General features: G+C 51.8%; 1 protein-coding gene across 1 annotated transcript in view; it reads left to right on the forward strand.

Annotated features, from left to right (window-relative positions):
* Positions 1-19,937, forward strand: part of Col22a1 (collagen type XXII alpha 1 chain) — a 235,778-nt gene that overhangs the window by 47,281 nt on the left and 168,560 nt on the right. Inside the window, exons 4-7 of the mRNA XM_047525428.1 lie at positions 4,027-4,101; positions 10,130-10,241; positions 14,840-14,963; positions 19,408-19,683. Of these exons, the coding sequence (XP_047381384.1) occupies positions 4,027-4,101; positions 10,130-10,241; positions 14,840-14,963; positions 19,408-19,683 (587 nt within the window). The remainder of the gene's footprint in view (positions 1-4,026; positions 4,102-10,129; positions 10,242-14,839; positions 14,964-19,407; positions 19,684-19,937) is intronic.

The following is a 19,937-nucleotide window of genomic DNA, read 5'->3' on the forward strand; positions in this document are numbered from 1 at the left end:
TTGTGCCTTATTAGCACTATCCCTGGGGCCCTTGTGTCTGGCTCAGTGCCTGCCACTTCTCTGAGGTGGAGGTGTATGAATGATTCCCCTGTGGGCCTCTGAGCAGCAGAGGAACAGGGTCATGTGTGTGCTGGCGTCTGATTCATGCTTTCCCTCCTCTGCCTCTCCCCGCTCACTTGGAATGTCATCTGTCTCTCTGGTCAGCTGCACTCAGCAGTGGCTGTGGAGAGGTGATGGATGTGCAGTGATTGCTTCCTGTCCGCTCCCAGTGGGCTGCCAGGCCTCCTTCCCTGGCCTCTGCTGGTCCTCTACCTCTGTTCTGACACCTGTACTTGTAGATTCGATTCAGGTGGGCATTTATTCAAATGCAGTCACTCCTTCCATCTGGTGGTTTCCTAACGTCTGTTAAGCATCACTTTGTCTATCTGTGTTAAGGGAACAAAATCTGCCTTGTTGGATGAGAGTTGGGATTAAGTCCCAGGACAGATGAGAAGTATACCGTGAGTCTTCAATAACTACTTTCCCAACTGGAAAAATTATGGCTGAGAGCCAGCGAGTGGCAGGGCTGTAAGAACTGTGGACTGATCCATAGATGTGTCAACAGAGCACAAGGACACCAGAGACCATGTTGTGCAGACCTCCGCCTCCTAATAATGCAAACACACACTCCATTGCCCAGTTCCCATTGTGCGTAAGCTAAGGGCAAGTTCAAGCGCATTTCTACAAGACTGAAATATATGCCTGGTGTTTCCCCTTAGGGTGGCAGCTCTGATCGACCCTTCCTCCTGGTGCAGTGGAGCCCATGCTGTGTGGCTTCTCTCCAGAAGGCTGGGGTGTTTGTTCCAGTTACCTAAAGCTGAGGGAAATAAATGTCAACAGGCCAACAGTAAATGTGCTCCAAGGGAGCAGGGTCTTTAAGCAGCATTCCTTCTCTATGTTCTCATGTTTTCAAAAGGGAAAAGCAACCAACCAGGAACAAATTACATACATTTTTATTCTTGAGAACTTAACCCCATCTTTAATTTTGGAATTGCTTCTTCTGCTGATGCCAAATGATTATCCTTTTCTGATACATATCTGCTGGGACAGTGAAGGGCACCTGGTCTGCCAGTGGCTCCTGTACCAGGAAAACGTGCCTCAATGTGCACCACCCCATCAGCTGTCCTCAGGCACCCAGGCAGGGAATCTGGCTTTCCAGTTGGTCTTACCCTGACTTACTGGTGCTGCTCATGAGAAGGGGAGGCCTGCAAGTGGAGAAGCTGACGGCAGTGGCTTGGACAGGTCCGAGTTCTGTTTTTCACGCTTTCACCCAGGCTGGGGCTGCTGAATTTGGAGTTCCCCTGCTTCCTCAAACCTCCTGGGCAGGCCCGGACATCATGTCCTCCATTGGAAGAGGATGAGGGAAAGTAAAGTTGCCAACCCCATCCAGCTCTCTCTCCCTAATGGCAGGGGGATCTCTACCCCTTCCTCCCTCCAACCACAGCAAACGTGTGCAATTTCTTTCCTTGGCTGGAGCTTGGCCACGTGTCCTTCCCCAGCTGCAGGACAGCCCGGAGAGCTGGGGGACTGGTAAGCAGGTTGGCTTAGGCCAGCCAGCCGCAGCTTCTCTCCGTGAGCAGACAACTCTGCCCTTCTGAACTAGAGCGGCTTTTCTTCAGCCAGGAGCAGGCCGTGGTGTCAGGCTGCTGCACCTCTGTGGCAGAGGCCCACGGACCCTCACTGCTCACCAAGACAGCAATGACTGCCGTGCCCAGAGGCTGTTCAGCACCCACTTCTCAGCTCCGGGGTCAGTGGCCGCTTGGGTTCAGCATGAATGGGCCTGTGTGGACTTCGTGCTGAGAAGACGGTGGAGACATGTGCAAACTAGGGGTCTGGAGACCCCACCCACCGGAACAGTGGCCTTGGCTCTGGGACCGCAGGCTGGATGCATGGGCACAAGGCCCAGCAGAACCTCTAAGATGGAGGGGCAGGGCCTCCAGCAAGGGGACAGAAGGTGCTACACAGCTTGCACACTTTCTTGCCTTCATGGATTTGGAGCCATTCACAGTAGTTGGCTCAAGAGTGACCGGAGGCAGAGACAGGGACGATCCTTTAACCATATCCTCATCCCTAGCATGAGGCCAGAGCTTGGATGCTATCTGGAATTGAGTACGTATTTCCGTTTGAATAGAAAATGTGGAAATGAATGAGTCATTATCCAAGGTGGGAGGTGACCTGGTCACTCAGAATTAGGAGGTGTTCGACAGGGGCTCAGCCTGCCTCCCTACCAAGCAGGCGAATCCTAAGAGCCAGTATTGCTGGAGACCCTGGCAGAGCAGGTAGTTCAGGAGCCCCTTGACTAACAACCCACGAGCTGTAAATGCACCTTGAACCTCTCGCACATTGGAAGCTTGGTGAAGGTCCTGAAAGAGATTTGTGGTTGTTTGGAAGTTGATTTCTCAAAGCAGTTGGTCAAGTTCTGCCTTTTCCTGAGGAGACTCCATCCCTCCTGTGTCTGTGACCTTCCACTTGGCCTTGCAGTCTGGATACTGGAGCCAGGTCCCCCTCCTATGGAATGTTTGCAGACAAGACTCAGTGGTACAGCCTACCCTGAGCCCCAGCCTCCAGGGATTTGCTCACCAGCTAGGATGGAACCTTCTAAGTCAACTCTTTTTAAGCTGTAAACTCATAAATGACATGTAATCCCCAGTCTGCCTCTGGCAGGTTGCCAGAGTCAAAGCAATTAATAGTCACCCCACAGCTGCTTCTGCCCTGGGTGGAGCTGTCTAAATATTGCCCAGTGCCTGCATCCTCTTTCAGATTTAGTTCTAGACAGACAGTGTGGTGCTGTTTCCAAAATAACCCTTTCCATGGGGCTTGTCAGACCTGGTGGTGCCTTTTAGGATAAGCATTAAAAATAACTCCTCCCAAATCAGGAGAGATCTCATTTGTTCTGCACTGCTGTTGGGCTAAGGGAGACTTAGTGGCCCCCAAAGAAACAGTGACATCCCCAAATAGGAGAGGTGGTCACTGCACATATAAATGATGGGATGGTGGAACTGTTAAGTAATGTGTAATTAAAATCATAATGTGTGATAGCCAGATTGCTTCCTGGGTGGACTAGGTCTGCTTGAGGTCAGCCAGCTGCTTCAAGTGCTCAATCTGAGAGAGTGCCTCCCTCCCCTAGTCCCCAGAGCAGCTGTGCTGCAGGTGTGCATTTGAAGGTCTCTCCTGTCAAGATGCTCACACTGAGACAGACTTAGGGACCTATAGACGCCAGCAGGCTGGCAGGTCTCAGAGCCAACACTTGGAGCCAACCCAGTGAAGCTCAGAGCCAGCGATTGTCCTGAGGGAGGTAGAAATAGCAAAACAGCTCATGTTTTAAAAACTGTTTTTTTCAAGTGAAGGTTCATGAAGACTTTAAGATAAGATATTAATGTAGTATAATACCTCTTTTTATTTTATGACTTTTGTATGACTGAGAGATTTTCCTTCTGGCATTTGTCTTTTTCTGGAATTGTGCCTGAAGCTCCATCAGGTGACTTAAGGGACACCTTTCTGGTCCTGTCCCATCTATATCGCCCCATTGTCTTAGAGTCTCTGTGCATGTCCTGGCCTTTGTAAATGAAGTTCCCTCATATGTGTCTCCTTTGTTCCTTTGTCTTTCCAGTCCAGTCTTACCATTGTTCCTTAAAGAGGGTCTCTTCCAGGACAGCTCCTCTGTCCTGTGGGCTGGGTGGCATCCCTGTGCCCTGAATCCCCAACGGCCATATATCCATCACTTATTCCATCCAGCTGCTAATCCTGGCTTTTGTGTCTGGCTCCCCCAATGGGCGAGGCTGTGAGTTCGATGGAGATGGGGTGCTGCTTGCTAATATTTCCCCCTGACAGAGCAGTGCGTCACCAGGACATGAGTGGAGTGTGGAGCTGTCAGCCGCCTCCGTGTCTGCTCAGGCTTTGGGTGGGGTGGGGTCCATTGGGCGTCACACATCACAGTGTGACAGGGCCATGCTTTCTCATCACCCTGCTTCCTCTCGTTTTTCTCAGATGTTCTCTGCCCTAGTGTCCGAGTGGAAGGAGATCGCTTCAAGCACACCAATGGAGGCACCAAGGAGATCACAGGTAAGCGAGAACCCATGACTCACACGCTTGCTTTGTGGTACCATTTGCTGTGCCTGACTCTCATCCATGCAGGGGTGGCCTCTCTGACCCTGTTCTCAGTCACGGTCCTTCCACCAAGGTCCTGATGGCTTGTTTGAACCACACATGTGGCAGTAATTTATTCAATGGTGGAGAACATTCATGATTTTCCATTTGACAGGCAGTGGATATCCTATAGGAGTCCCTAAATAATGTGTCAGACGGTGTGCATTTGTAAAGGAGCTGGTGGCTAAAGAAGCAAAGAATGAATCAATAAATGCACCTGGGAGTGAGGAGGTAGCACCAGTGTTATAAAGATACCAATGACTCAATGGCAGAGGAGCAGACACATGACTGCAGACCCTGCAGAAATTCTGCAGAGGCCTGTCCAAGGCTGTCTCCATGTAGGGCAGAAGAGAAGTTTGGAGCAGTGTGTGGAGGGGGCTGGTCTGTGACCCTGACAGCCTGGTAATGCTGGCCACTGCTTTGCCTCCTGGTGGCTGGACATCCTGCTGAGCTCTTTAAATGCATGAACTCAGGGCCCTTTCTTCTCCCCACACCTGGACCACCAACACTGCTCCTCTCACCAAGTCTGACTCTGTCAGGGTCCTCTTCTCCCACTTCCATCCTCTTGGGGCCAGTTCTGACCATGTGCTTGTGTGGTGCTCTCCTGCCTCCCAGGGACCCTGCCATGTCACTGTGCTCCTGTGGACTTCACCATGCCATATCGGCATCCTTGAGCCCAAAGGATCTTTCTAGAATGCTAGAAGTCCGCTGTGCCTGTGCGCACAGCAAGCAGAGGGTGACATTCCCTGGAGCTCCCTGAGCCGGTGACTTGGTGTAGGACCCTCCCGCTCCACCTTTCCTTGGGGGTCATCTGGTCCCAGCAGGGTCCAGGAGCACTGCCTGCCACGTAACTGGCTTCATGCTGCACTCTTGGCTCCTTCCTCTCCTGCCTCCCACCCTGGGCTCCATTCAGCACCTCCAAATAAACCGCTAGCACTTTTGGTGGAACCCAGACCAGGACAAGTTACTCATCTTTCCTGTTGGGCATGTGGCAAGCAGAGGGTACCCAGGAAGGCCGCCCCTGTGGTGGTGGCTCTGTCCAGTTCCTGAGGTACAGGAGACGTGCACCTCTGGGCTCTGTCTGCTCAGCTTCCTTGAAGTGAGTGTATGACAGCTGAACCATGCTGCCCAGGGGCACAGTGCCAGGCAGCTTGACTTAGGTCATACCCAGTCAAGCTCTGGGTCATTTCTTATCCATTCCCTCCAGTGTGGATGTGCCTATTAGCTCTACCCTGGACGCCTCCCCTCAAAGTCCCTCTTCAAAGCAAATTCTTACCTTGCTCCATTAATTCCAAACTCTCGTCCATGCCCAGAGGGGCACCCAAAGAGGGCACAGTCCTGTGGCTGTTGTTACACTACAGGGTGGATGGCAGAGTTAACAAAAGCCAGAAGTTGCTCACCCCGTGCTGCCCCATGTAACCCAGCCCACCATGGTCTCTGGTCTGGAAAGCTTCTTCTCACCAGTGGAGTTGCCTCTCAGTGCTGCCCTGCTCCCTTGCCTTCAGCAAGAACTGGTCTCTGAACCTCAGATTTCTTGGCTCTTGGAATCTAACCTCTGCTCCTTAGCAGGATCTGTGTCCTCTGTCCCAGCTTGCTCTTGAGCCTACTGGGGTGCTCTCATGGCTGGTGGCACTTCCTCTACTTAGTGCCCTTTCCCACCTCATCCCCACTGAGCCTGGACTCATGCCTGAAAGCCCAACTTAATCACACTAGACCCCAGAGGAACATTAGTTGCTTCTTTAACATTTTAGTCTATCCTGCAAACTTCAATCAGGAGGTGGCATCATTATTTACTTCCTGTCTACCTCCTCAGCAAGCATGTGAGCTGCCTGAGAGCAGGCTGTCTTTACCAGGGCATTCTACATGTTCTAAGAGCACAGAGTGCAGTAGACATTTAGAAGGAGCCCAATAAACACTTGATGAATGATGGAGTGGATGCATGGATGCAATGAGTGAATGGAAACAGGCTGAAGTAACTGTGAGGACATGGGTGGGCAAGGGGAGCTGGGTGGGTGGAGGGAGGAAGTGCAGAAGAGAGAGAGGGAGGGATGGAGGGAGGGAGGAGGAAAAGAGGAAGGTAAGTGACCCCATGGACCTGCCTGGGCCGCCTGGCATGCAGAGGCCTTCCTACCATTCTGCAGACTAAAGAGCACTATATATTTTCTCTACTTAAGAATTACTGATTCTTCCTGGGAAGAATCAAAAGTGTGCTTGTGTGGGTATGTGTGTATGTGTTTGCACACATGGGCATGTATGTCTATTTGCATGAACACATGTACGCTCCTGTGAATATGCAAATCTGCACAAATATTTTAATCTCTGGACATGAGGAAGATCCTGCTGAAGAGTCTCTTTGGTGATTGAATAGCAATGGGAACTCCTGCTTCAAATCCTTCCTTTCCACCCACACCAGCAGAGCCTGAAATCTTGCCTCCCTCTGTGGAGGCTCCATGGAAATGCTCCCCTGAGCCAGCTGGGCCTCCATTAGCATAGAGCAGACTCCTGCTCGTGTAGCTCTGACTACAAGGAGAACCTGGCCTCTCTGCTGTCTACTACGGTGATTACCAGCCCTGAAAAGATTTCCAACTAGGTTGAAGCTGAAGAGGGAGTATGGAGAGATGGAGCCTCAGACTTGCCAACTTAAATATAACTGGGTAATCCTAGCAGCTTTTGTATTCTGGAAAAAATGCAGTTCCCAGAAGCCTCACCTGCAGGCATTTCCTTAAATGACTCTGGCTATTTTCAGGGCTTATCTGGGCTGGAATGACGAGGATGAAGACATGAGTTGACATGGAAATGGAGACAGGGATGTTGGACAGCCCCATTGCCTGCCAGCCAGGGCGTCATGGGTTAGTCAAATGCTGAAGTCTTGGTTTCCCCACTGGATAACAGTGGGTCTGAGCAGCATCTCTGAGGGTCCCTCTCAGCTGCAAATTCTTAGTCACTGAACGTGTGACACAGCTTTCTGGGAGTTAGTGCCTCAGTGCTTAAGCAGGCTAGGTGTGGTATAGGTACTACAGCTGGCCCAAGTGTTCTGGACTTCTTTCTCCATCCAGATACCGAGTCATGACCATCTTACTCAGATAGGGATTTAGGATAAAGAGCGAGAAACACCCACCAGCCACTGAGAGGCAAAGCACTGCTGTGGATCTTGAGCTACAGGCCCAGTCAGCACACTTGTGAAATGAAGGAAATGCACCAGTGCAGGGAAAACTGGCGGGAAATCGCACAGCCCTGCCCTGGTGTGTCCACTAAAGCTCTGTTCGGTGCAATTTTTGCAGGATGAGGGGTGCATAGTAGGTGCGTGGCATGGAGGGTCCCTCAGAGCACCCTGGGACACTGCCAGTGACCCAACTGACTCCTGGCTGCGTGAGGTGCCCTGGTAGCATTTGCGTGGCCCTGCTGCCTTATCCCGGGGCACCTTGCACGGTGTCACCTCATCCTCCCATCCAGCTCCTATTTGTTTCAGGCAATCCATCTTTTCTCTCGGTGCCCTTTGCTGCCACCTAGTTAATTGCTTGTTGGTCAAAGTTTTGCCATCTCCAGTCTTTCTTTTCATTCACTGAAGCCAACAAAAGTAGACCCAGAAAGTACAGTGTAGTTTGCTTTCCTAAAACGTTTTTTTTTTTTTTGCAATTCTCCCATGTGACTGCTGAGGGGGAATTCAGACGAAGGTGGCACCTTCTAGTGACAGTCAACGAAGCTAAGCTGTGAAGCAGAGGAGCGAGCCGGTCTGGGGGGATTGGGTGCCAGTCCCTCCAGACCCGACAGCTTCCAGGGTCCCCTGTGGGCTGCAGCTGTGGAGGGCACCCTCACTCCTGTGTCACTGAGGATAAAGCTGCCAGGAGGCTACCCTACTGCCCACCAGTGCTGGGCTGGCCTCAGGGCCCAGGAAGGGCAAAGTCCAAAACGTGTTCCCACCTAACCAGCTCTGTGCCCTTCACCCTCTGAAGGTCTTGGTGTTGCTTCACAGAACCTTGAACCACAGGACCCTGCAGGGTCTTCTCCACAGTCTCCCCAGTTCCAGTGGCAGCCCCTCCCACTGATTCGAGCTCTCCAACCCTGCTAAGATGCCTTTCGGGGGGCCAGCGCACATGGCAGGCCTGTGGGTTGTCTGAAGGCCCCTCCATTGGCACCCAGTCAGCCCCCAGGGCTGCTCCTTCTGGGCTGCTTGGGCGTCTGGAGCTGCAGGCCCTCAGCCTCTGCCCGCAGGTGGCATATGGACTGAGGTCTCTGGGCAGCAAGTCCCCCCTCCACAGAGAGGCCTCCTGACACCCCACAGACCTGCCATGGGGCTGGGGCCTGTGCTGGCCGAAGTGCAGAGGGAGCCATGGGGCTGCCCTTAGTGAGCTTCCCCACAGCTCAGGGTCCATGGGGTCCAGGCAGGACTCGGCCCTGATAGGAGTGGGAACTGCTCTTTGCCACCTCTGCTCCTTGGAAGTCTGGTCTTGTATAACCAGGATGACAGTGATGGCGTTCTGGGGAAGTGGCAGAGGACGCTGTAATCATTACAGTGAGAAAGCGATCGATGTGAAAGCTTCTCTGCTGGCAGCTTACTATGTCAGGCTCACAGGAGGAGCATTGTATCCTGTTGTTCAAGGTTCACAGTAATCCACCAGGCACGTTCCAAAACAGCCCTCTGTTTAGATGAAGAAGCCAGGGCATAGGGATATCAGGCAACCTGCCTGAAGTCACACAACAAGGGCATGGCGGTTACAAACACATCCCAGACCTGTCTGAGTCTACAACCCAAACCTTCCATCAGCACAAAACCCCTTCCCTCCCTGACCATTTTCCCTCGGGACTCAGCACACAGCAGGTTCTCTAACTTCGGTTGTGAATGGATGGGTGATCTCTTTGGACAGATGGTAGTGGTGGAAGGGACTTTGGTCATTATAATGTGGACCCTGTGGGGCCATTTCCTGTTTTTCATGGCAGTATCTTAGAATGTTGGAAAGAATGAGGGACTTCTAAATCATGGGTGACATGCTGCTGACATCAAGCGTTTTGTAGCCCTTGGGAGGACAGTAAGTCCATCCTGGTGCCTGTCTTCTCAGCCTCTCTCTAACCTGGAGAAGACCTACCCCAGTCCCCGAGGCCCACAGTCCCCAGTGTTGCATCCTGCTATTGGCCTCCACTGTGGGTGGAGGCCCCTTTGAGGACCAGGTCTGCAAAATCCATCAGCCCTCCAGATGGGTCTGGACAGTTTTGTAAAAGCATCCCACTCCAGGGAAATGTGGCTTGGGATGTGCTGGTGGTGGATAATTTCTAGTGATTCTGGCTCCGTGGATTTCCTACTGCCTGTTAAGCATATTTGGGATCTCACGTCACAGCAGCCCCGTCTGGTGGACATTGTGGCCCTCCTTCTACCAGGTCTGGAGGCTCCTACTGGTTAGGGCACTTTCCAGCCTCACACAGATACCGGGCAGGTTAAACCCCTCACACTCACCAAGCCCAGGCTCTGCCTGTCCCATCACTTTACGTTGACAAGTCTCAGGTCCTCTCTTAGGGGAAAACCAAACCAAACAAAAGCACCTTTCATTCATGCAAAATCCCGAAGACAGTCTTCTTCTCTATGATATATCTTTAAGTCAGGAAACTTAAAGCCACCAAACTATAATCAAAACAGAAAAATGTAACAGCAGGAAGGAAAGCCCTTCAATTGCGGGTTTGCTGTGGAGCCAGCACGTGCTTTGGGCTTCTGGAGCGGCCCCGGCCCCGAGGCAGGAGTCAGCAGCCTGCCTCCCATTTGTCCTGTGCTTGCTTGTGATCCAGGACGTCCTAGGTGCTCGCACTCCATGGAGGGCCAGCGCCTGCGTCCCCTGCACTTTGTGCTGGAAGTGGAGCGGGAGCCGCTGTCTCAGGTGGGCCCTGTTTTCCCTCTGGATTTCCATTTCTCGCTCCCTCTGCAGTGAGTTCACTCCCACTTCTTCTCTTTGCACAGGTTTTGACCTGATGGATTTGTTCAGTGTGAAGGAAATCTTGGGGAGGAGAGAGAACGGAGCACAGAGTTCCTACGTTCGGATGGGATCCTTTCCTGTGGTGCAGAGGACAGAGTGAGTGGTCACTTCTCCTTCCAGATCCAGCCTGGAAGCCTAGGGAAAAAGTGGGAGAGGGGCTGGCCAGGCGCAGTGGCACACTGGTGCTGAGTTGAGCCTGGGTGGTGCCACGAAGATGAAACCACCGACTTGAGAAACCAACCTGCGTCCTTGACCTTCTAGTGTCGTTGACCTTTACAGTTCTCTGGTTCTGATGCTCATCTCTCCATGCACGTCTGGCTTTATCATGTACATTTTTCTATCAATTTAAGTAACACACATACAGGCAGTAGTACATAGCGCTTAGTACAGACCAGCCGCTGCAAAGCGTGTGGACACAGTCCTACCCAGCATCACCAGTGGAGACCAGCTTCATGTTGACTGGCGCCTGGTCTTACCTCTGTGTTTTGTTTTCCATCAGAGGTGAATGTTCCCTTCTTGCACCGTCCCTGAGAGGATACGCTGGCCTGGGTCTGACATCCTCTGGGTTTCCAGTCAAGTGCTAAACATGATTCCAAACCAAAGGCTCCATTTTTTTCTCACTGTGGACAGATCGTTTGAAAACAGAAATGATGCTGCATGCTGCCCCCCCCCCCCTCCATCTTAAAACTCTCTAATTGCTTCTAAGCATTCTTAAACTAAGGGGCCAGAAAGGGAACAGCCCCTATGAGATCTGGCTACCCTGCCTCCCTTGCCCACCCACCTGTCTGTCTCTATTCTGCCAGCTGGACAGACACCTCCTGCCGTGCCAGGACTTTGCTGGTGTCTTTCCTCCACCCAAGACTGCTGCTGTCCTCCTCCTTCAGAGTAGAACTCCATCATGGATTTTCCAGGACACTGTCTCTGAGCTCCTGGACCAAATGGGCTGTCCCTTTGTGCACTCTGCTCACACCTGCATTCCTGCACCTGCATTCCTGCACTTGCTGCCTGTCAATCAGCTGTGCAGTTGGCCTTCACAGACAGGCCACTCACACAGTCTGAAAGCCCAGAGGGAGCGCAGTGCCTGGGTCCCAGCACGGACCAGTGATGGACCAGCGGATCTGTGCTGAGTCAGGAGACAGGGGCTGCAGCCCTCCTGTCCACCTTGCCAGGTTCAGGCTGGCGAAGGTGTTGTGCGTGGGTCAGGGTTTGCACTTTACCTGTGAGTCCTTCGGCTCGGTGAGCATCCTCCACGTGCCAGGCATGTCCCCACCTGTGTCACCTCATCCCCTGCTCCTAGTGCCTGTACTCCCGAGGGTGACCCCCCGGAGAGCTAAGGAGGTAAGTCCCTTCCTCTCCGAGCCTGCTGCCTCCCACTGACATGGAGCTGGTGAGCATAGTGGGTTGAATGGACTCCAGGCTTTATTCTCACCCTATGCTTTCTGATGCAATTCTCCAGCCATGGCCTTATAAACAGAAGAAACCCTGTGCAGCTTCTCCTAGCAGAGTGTAACTGAGAAGAAATGAGACAAAGGAGAGGAAGCAGAAGTTACACAAATCTGGAGCAAGGGCCTAATGGGTGCCCTCCTATTTCCTAATGACTCCTCATTCAACAGAAGTGGTTTTTTTGGTACTAGGGATTGAACCCAGGGGTAGTCTACCACTGAGCCACATCCCTGGCCCTTTTAACTTTTTATTTTGAGGCATGGTCTCACTAAGTTGCTGAGAATCTTACTAAGATGCTGAGTCTGGCCTCAAACTTGAGATCCTCCTGCCTTAGACTCCTGAGTCCTGGGATTACAGGCTTGTGCCACCACCCAGCCGAACATGAACTTTGCTTTAGGTACTGCTCTCTGGAATGCTGGATGGTTTCTGGTTAATGAACTTGGGCTCATGTTCTGTTGAGAGTTGTCTTAATGACTTTCTGTCTGGCTCATAGTTTCAATGACAAAATTCCAGAAACAAAATCAAGCCCACAAAGCTTTGACATTTCAAGGAAAAAGAATTCCACATTAATGTCTAAAGCTTTGAAATTTATGTACACACACGTAATATGCAGGGTAATTTTGTGTCATCCTGAAAAGAGATGACACTTTCAACATGTATATTTTTTAATCTCTTGTTGGAGATGCAAAGGGCATTTTACATATCTTATCTGATTTATTTCTCACCACAATAAAATGAGGTAAACTAGGAAGGTGTTATTCTTATTTATCTGTTCAACATTTGTGACTCTAAATAGGGTAGTAACCAGTTCAAAGCCTCACAGTTGTAGGAAGTGGAAGTGGGTCTCACACGCAGGGCTCTAACTGCAGACTCTGGCCCTTGGCACTGCTGCCCCATAATCTGTTACGAATGGACAGGATTAGATCATGACAGTGTCCCTCCTGAACAGTCTCTGTCAGGGGCTCCCCCTTGACTGTACTGACTTTTTCTGGGTATATGCATGTGTGTGTGTCTGTGGATGTACTTAAAAGAAGAACGTGTGTTCAGAAAGAAAACAACAGGACATTGAACTTGCCGAGGAAATGAGGAGGAAAAGAAGAATGAAGTGAATTGTGTCTCTGTGGCTGCCAAATCTGTGGGTGACCACGCTGGAAACACCTGTGCCCTTCCCCCACGGGCAGTGAGCAGCTGTTCCCGAGTCCTGGGGGAAGCCCAGTGCTGTGGGTGATGGGCTGCTCTTCCCCATGTGTGTTCCTGGGCCAATCGCAGTGCAAGGACTGACATTGAGTAGCATGGACCTGTGCACAAAGGATCAGAGAGGATCAGCCTTTGCCCACAGGTTCTACAGCTAAATGAAGGGTCCCTGAGGACCTGCAAATCTAAGAACCAGGAACCCAGATGCCTCCCACTTCCCTTCCTGGCTGTCTGGCCGGATGTTTCCACCTCCTCCAATGGTGACGTCAAAGGCAGGCATGTTTCCAGAGGCAGCTCTCAACCCTAGGCGAGATTTGGCTCCACCATGGCCACGTTCTGCTGAATGAAGGTGCAGTCAGCTACATTTAAGAGAAGAGCCATGGAGACCAGGCCCCTGGGTGTGGACTCTGCCATGTTGCATCAAGTTGACCTGGCAGAGCCTGGGTGCGCTCACCTGTAGCATGAACCTCGAATGCCTCTGCCTGAGTTCTTTACAGGAGAGATGCGACATGCATCGTGGCTCAGTGTAGGGCCTGCATTAAACTCTCAATGAATATTTATTTTTCAGTTAAATCTTAGAATCTCACATCAAATAGATCATCTGTGAGTAATTTGTTGAATCTAATAGACACTACAGAAAAGCAAGCTAAGCCTCATTTTGAGAGATCTGTGGTCTCCACCTGGAGAGGTTTCCCCCTGCAACGTTTGTCAAGAGCTGGAGGCGTGTGTGTGTGTGTCAGTCGCAGCTCGGGCTGGAGAAATGCTCTGGTCATCTAATGGGAGGGGCTGGTGGTGTTGCTGGGTTGCCAGGGCCACTGGGACGCTTCCTCTGGGGAAATTAACCAGGCCCTGCATTTGAGACGGGGAAAGCTTTTTTCTCTATGGAACCAGAATATTGACAGTGTTCAAAGCTCTTCCTTCCTTTAGCACTTACAGCATGCCTGCTGTGCTGTGGGCTCCATGGTAGGTGCCAAGAGACAGGGATTTGTCAGTATTTCCTCACTGGGGCCTAATGAGGAAAATGTGGGGGACAGAGGGGCAGAGGTCAGATGGCCGTGAGTTGAGCAAATGGGGAGGAAGTGAGTGTGTGGATAACTGTTCCTCTTGGTGAAGAGGGAGAATGCCAGCTTCCAGCAGGGATGTGGGGTCCGTGGAGTCTTTGCTGTACCAGAGGGTTGGGGGTGAAGAGCTGACCTGAGAGGCCAGAGGAAGCTCAGGAGCCTCGGTGTGTGGGATGGATGGAGATGAAGGACAGTGGGCTGAGGGTGCCTGGGAGCAGAGGGACGGGAGCTTGGATCTTGCTGAATGACTTGGTGCTCCAAAGAGGGAATTAACAATTTTTATTGCTGAATTTGGAAGAGGAAGGGCAGTTGGGGACTGGCTGGGGTAGAGCAGGGAATTGTGGATGTCCCCCTGGGTGATGAGGTAGCCCCACAGGTAGGGCTGAACCCAGGGCCTAAGGGAGAGCAGATTATCTGTGCCACAGTCTAGCCCAGCTGCTGTGACAAAGTACTTATCCTATGTGGCTCCTCAACAATAAAAATGAGTTTCTCCCAGGTCTGGAGGCTGGGAAGTTTAGTACTGGGTCCTCGCACTTGGTGGTCTTCTCACTGTAACCCCATGCTGTGCAAGGAGCGAAAAGCTCTGTGGGACCTTTCATAAGGGCACCGGTCCCCACGTGAGGGCTCCACCTTCAGGATCCACTCACCTCTCCAAAGCCATACCCTGGGGGTTGGTGTTTTCAACATGTGAATTTGGGTGGGGGGGCACAGACATTGTGACCATAGTGTCCTAGTACATTCCTTGTTGACTGTCAATCACAGTGATTGGAGCCACGGAGGCAGATGTGTGCTGCAGGGTGCTGAGGGCAGGGGCGGGAAGGCAGTGCAGGACTGCTGCAGGGTCTGCAGAAGTTTCCACGGAGGCCTGAACAGATGTAGACCAGGAAGGTGGGCTGTGGGAACACTCAGGAGGACGTTGTGGCTGACAGGAGCGTGGGTGTCCATTGCTAGCCCCTGCTCTCCTTGCTAAGCCTGGCGTTGTCTGTTTTTCCTCAGGGATGTGTTTCCCCAAGGTCTTCCTGATGAGTATGCCTTTGTCACAACCTTCCGGTTCAGGAAAACATCTCGGAAAGAAGACTGGTATATCTGGCAGGTCATCGACCAGTATGGCATCCCGCAGGTATGGGTGGCACTGCTGTGTCTCAGGCGTCCCAGCAATCACTGTTTTATTCTCCCAGGGGAGGGCATCTGCCACCGTGTTTTCTCCAGGAGCTTAGTCCTGGGCCTAGAGAGGTGGAGGCTCAGGTCTACAGAGCCTCCGAGAGCCTCCAGGGAACAGTCACACAACCTGCTGACAGATCCTGCTTTTCCCGGGGATCTTCTAGGGCCAGGAATTCTGGGCAGCAGAAAGAAAGCCTAGTTCCTGTCCTCAGGGACCATGCCTAGGCAGAGAGGTGGCCAATACCCCTACTGGTCAATGGTACCTTCCATGTTGGTAACATTAGTGACACAGTTTTGTGACATAGCATAAGACACCGGTCTAGGATCAGATAGACCTTAGTGGAATCTGTGTCCACTTATTTTTGAATGTGGACCTTGGGACCAAACTTATTCTGAATCTTCCTTCTCAGCTGGAAAATGGAAAATAGAGAATATCTGCGATGAATGGTTGGTAAAGAGTCAGATAAAATGATATATGCAAACATTATCCAGAATAGTTCTCACACATAGTAAAACATCAGGAGCAGGTCTCGTCTTATGAATGGAGTAGGTTTTCTTTGATTTTCTTAGGGTTTCTCGTGAACAAAGCTCTGAGCTTTGTCTTCACTCACCTCTGGTGTCTACAGGGTAGAACAGTCCTTCAGTGGCACGTAGCTCAGTGAGGAAAGTCAAATCTCAAAGCCAAAACCATCACAGTCCGTTGTATTGAGATGAAAGCAGTTCTACTTTTCCTTCTCTGCCGACTCCAAATATTCTCATTGTCAGAGCTCGAAGATTGGCCATGTCTCTGTCCTCTCCTGGAAGAGGAGCTGTGCAGATGCTCCTCCTCTTCAGCTGGGGGAGCCTATCTCAATTTTGTGTGGGACTAAAGTAAAACAAAACATGCTCAAGTGATCAGACCCCAGCAATTGCAGTTGTGGACTGATATACAATCGCCATCAACTCAACTCCTCCAAAACAGCCAGTCCCTTCCTGCAACTGGAGCCAGACCTGGCGTCGCCTACCCTGTGTACCAACACGTGCATGCTCGCGGTGTGGTCCAGGGATGGTTCTTGCTGATCTCGGCTCAGTTGGGATCACCACAGCCACGAGCAGGTTCTACTGCCATCATTTCACAGGGAAGACGGAGCCACCGGGTCTAAGGACTTTGCCCAACTGTTCACAAGAGTTGAGATGGGAACCCTCTTGCTTTGAACCATGTGCTCAGCTGGCCCTGCTGTAAGCCTGAGTGACCCCTGCAGCATCCCTGGTCAATGGAGACATGCACACTTTCGGTAGTAACTGCCCAGTGGTTTCCTCAGTGTGGGAAGGTGAAGGAGGGCTTAGAGACTCTTCTGTGGAGGCCATTTTTTGAAGACCAGGCAGCTCATTGTATCCCACCCACCTCCGTCTCCTGTTATGTGAATTTGCTTCTCCAGTTTCTCAGGTCTGGCGGGCGGGCCTGGGTGCCTGCCATGACATTCTTGTGGGTGAGCCCGCACCACCCCCTGTCTGGGTTCTCTTCTTTCATGGCATTTGCAGAGCTGTGAGTTCCCTGCCCGCCATGTCTGCAACCTTTCCTCCTTCTGCTGGAGACAGCAGGGGTTGTTACCACAGAGCCATGGAGAGGTTGAATTTACCTTGCAAGGCTTGTGGCTCATGTTTGAAGAGACACCTGGCAGTTCACTTTCTCTGGGGAAGCCTCGGTTGAGTGTCCCTTGCTGGAGTTACCTACTTGGTCACCTCTGTGCCTTTGGGAATTGCTGGCCAGATACAGGGAAAGTGGCCTGCAAGAAGGTGAGCTGCGGCATGGGGTTAACGCATACCAGATCTTTACAGATCTGAAGACAGAGTCAGGGTCTCCTGGATCTTGTTAGGCATTTACAAACAGCCTTCAAAGCTGGCAGTTTTGCTCTTTTTCATGTGGGGCATTCACTCATTCCAGATGCGATAAAGGGAAAGGAAGGAGTCCCGTGTGACTGGAGTAGAGTGTCCATGTGTCTCAGAGCTGTTGGAGATGAGAGGTGAGAGGAGGATGGAGGGACTGTAGAGGTGAGAGGAGGCATGGAGGGATTTTGTGTTGGAGAGTGGACTCTGGACAGGTGCAGGTTTGGAGGCAGACATGCTGGTGAGGAGGTTGTGGTAGTAGTCCAGGCAGGTGATGCTCACTCAGACCAGGTAAGAACAGTGAAATCTGGAGAAATAACCAAATTCTAAATGTGTTTTCAAGATGGAACCAGTAGGATTGTCTGATGGATCTGAGAGATGAAGTGCTTTTCCTGAAGCCACCCAGCAAGTGCTGGTAACCACAAGACTTACCTGGGCCTGTCGTTTGCCCTTTGCTCTGTACACTGATAGAGATCAAAACATCAATGGGATGGTCAAGTCCTCAGAAAACCCTAAAGATGGCAGGGGACACAGGCTCAAGCCTGAGACTATTCTTCAGAAACAGAGGACCATGTTTGGTCATGAAAGTGTTAGATTGTGCATGTTAGGAATATTAGATTATTAGATGGGGACCCATAGCTCTGTTTTATACCCTATCCATGACGTACAAGCAAATGAGACAATTAAATGAATCCATGGTCCCCCTTAGTTATATTGAAGCCAGGTAGTGCCCAGAAAGAGTGTCCAGAAGGCCTGGCCTGTGGCTGGTTCCTGCAGAGGGGGCCTTCCCTTAACCTTAGGAACTTGTGTGCATTTGTTAATTTTCTTGTTTGTTCCCTACATTTTTACTGAGTGCCCCCATGTGTCCTTCATGCAACTAGAGTTGCAGACATGAACAAGAGAGGAGAGAAAGGGCAAGGAAGGCAATAAACGAGTGGACATGAGGTGGAGAAGAAAAACTCACATGCTGAAATCTCATAGCATGCTCTGCAGACACGTAAGCAAGTCAGTGTGCCTGGGGACCTTCGGGTCACTTGCTTTGTGTCCATCAGGGAAGGTTTTGGTATGGTAGTGTCTCGGGACCCACTTGCTCAGGTTATCTTAACAGATGTGGAACAGTGCTAGCAGGTCAATACAGTATTGATTGTTTACATGCATATTTATCCATTCCATCCTCACAGCAGGTAGAGGACATAGGTACTACCATTGTTTCCATTTTATAGATGAGAAAGCAGTACAAAGAGATTAAATAACAGCTAAGGCCACACAGCTCTAAAGTGGCTTACTGGTTTGGGTTAGTGAGGCAACCCAGGGACCCACATTCCTGATGCGTGTGTGGATGGAGTGGGAAGGGCTAAGGAAGAGAATGTAGCAAAAGGTGTACGTTAAGGGGTTCAGAGATAGGCCAGGCCAGCTGCCACCTGGGCCTGGGTGGGGACCTGGGGAGGATGCATGACTGCCATGGTTCAGGGAGGAACCTGGCCACTCTGGAGCGTAGGGAAGCCGGAGGTAGGAATGGTGAACAGCCACCCACTTCTCTTGCTGCTCTTTGAACTCTGCTCCACTGGGCTTCCCAGAGCTACACTCAGCTGGAGACCAAGGGCCCAGGAGCCAAAGGGGAGGAGCCCTGAGGGTGGGCCTCTGGTTAGCAGGAGTACGAGGGCAGATGAAGACAGACCCCACGGAGGAGGAGCGGGACTTGCCCTTCCACTCATCCCCCGGATGGATGCTTATTGCACATCCCCTGTGTTCATGCCCCAGTAAAGTCTCCCTCTTGTCCATTGTTGTATGCCTGGCAGGGCGTGGGACTTGCCTGTCACACAGGATGTTCAGCGAATACTGTAAAGAGGATGAAGAAATGAGTGTGCGACTGGGAACATGTTCAGCCATTCACTCTTACAAAGCAAACACAAGTAGAGCTTTCTTCCAGACTGGCCCTCTGCCAGAGGCACTGCGCACAGCTCGGGCTCTCCAGTGACCCAGATGACGAGGCCTCTGCCACCAAGGGGTTTACTCCACTGGAGCTCCTACCATATCCTCAAGATGAGAGACAGTGTCAATTAACAGATGGGCTCACACTCGTACCCAGCACCCCACAGAACACGTTTGTTTAGCCCACCCAGGATCTAAGAGGCCCTGAAGCTAGCTTGGATTTCTGGGTGGTCTCACGACTTTGCTTCCTCTGCACCAGTTGTCTTGCCTCTCACAAAGCCTCTTACCTGCACAAACCCTCCATGCGGTGAGTTTAGGACCCCTGGGCGGACTTATGAGTGGCAATTCCACCTGACCCAGGGCTCAGAGCAGCATGCAGGGCAGCTCCTGATGCCCTCACACCGAGGAGAAAGCTGGGGCTCAGGGAGGTGACGTGGCTGGCCTGAGGCCAGACAGCAGTTGAGCAGGTAGGAGTCCCAGGAGGCTCTGACTCGGCTTCAGGAGACCTGACTCTGCCATCCCCTGCACTTCCGTTACCCACTTGGTCCCGTGAAGCTAGAGACACATAGTAGGTAACTTAAGGAGTCTCTGGTGACTCTTCCCAGGTCTCCATCCGTCTGGATGGTGAGAACAAGGCTGTGGAGTACAGCGCTGTGGGCGCCATGACAGACGCCGTCAGGGTGGTCTTCCGAGGTCCCCGTGTCAGCCACCTCTTTGACCGGGACTGGCACAAGGTGGCCCTGAGCATCCAGGCCCAGAATGTCTCCCTCTACATCGACTGTGCACTGGTGCAGACACTGCCCATCCAGGAGAGAGAGAACATCGACATCCAGGGCAAGACTGTGATTGGCAAGCGCCTGTATGACAGCGTGCCCATTGACGTGAGTCCAGGGCCCATGAGGGGTTCACTTAGCCCACAGTGGGGAGCCGACCGGAGAGGCTGAAGCAGCAATGCACAGAACCCTCAGAGCCTGGTGCAGCTGCATCATGGGGCTTTATTACCTGGTGTCACAGTGACACGGGAGAGGAGGAGGGTATGCCCACATGCGCGGCAGAGGCCACAGTCCTTGCAGAGTACAAGGAAAGCCCTGAGCCTCCCTTGCATGGTTACTCTCTTTAGAGGGGAGGTGCTTCG

The sequence above is a fragment of the Sciurus carolinensis genome, chromosome 1, assembly GCF_902686445.1.
Source record: "Sciurus carolinensis chromosome 1, mSciCar1.2, whole genome shotgun sequence".
NCBI classification, from domain to species: domain Eukaryota; kingdom Metazoa; phylum Chordata; class Mammalia; order Rodentia; family Sciuridae; genus Sciurus; species Sciurus carolinensis.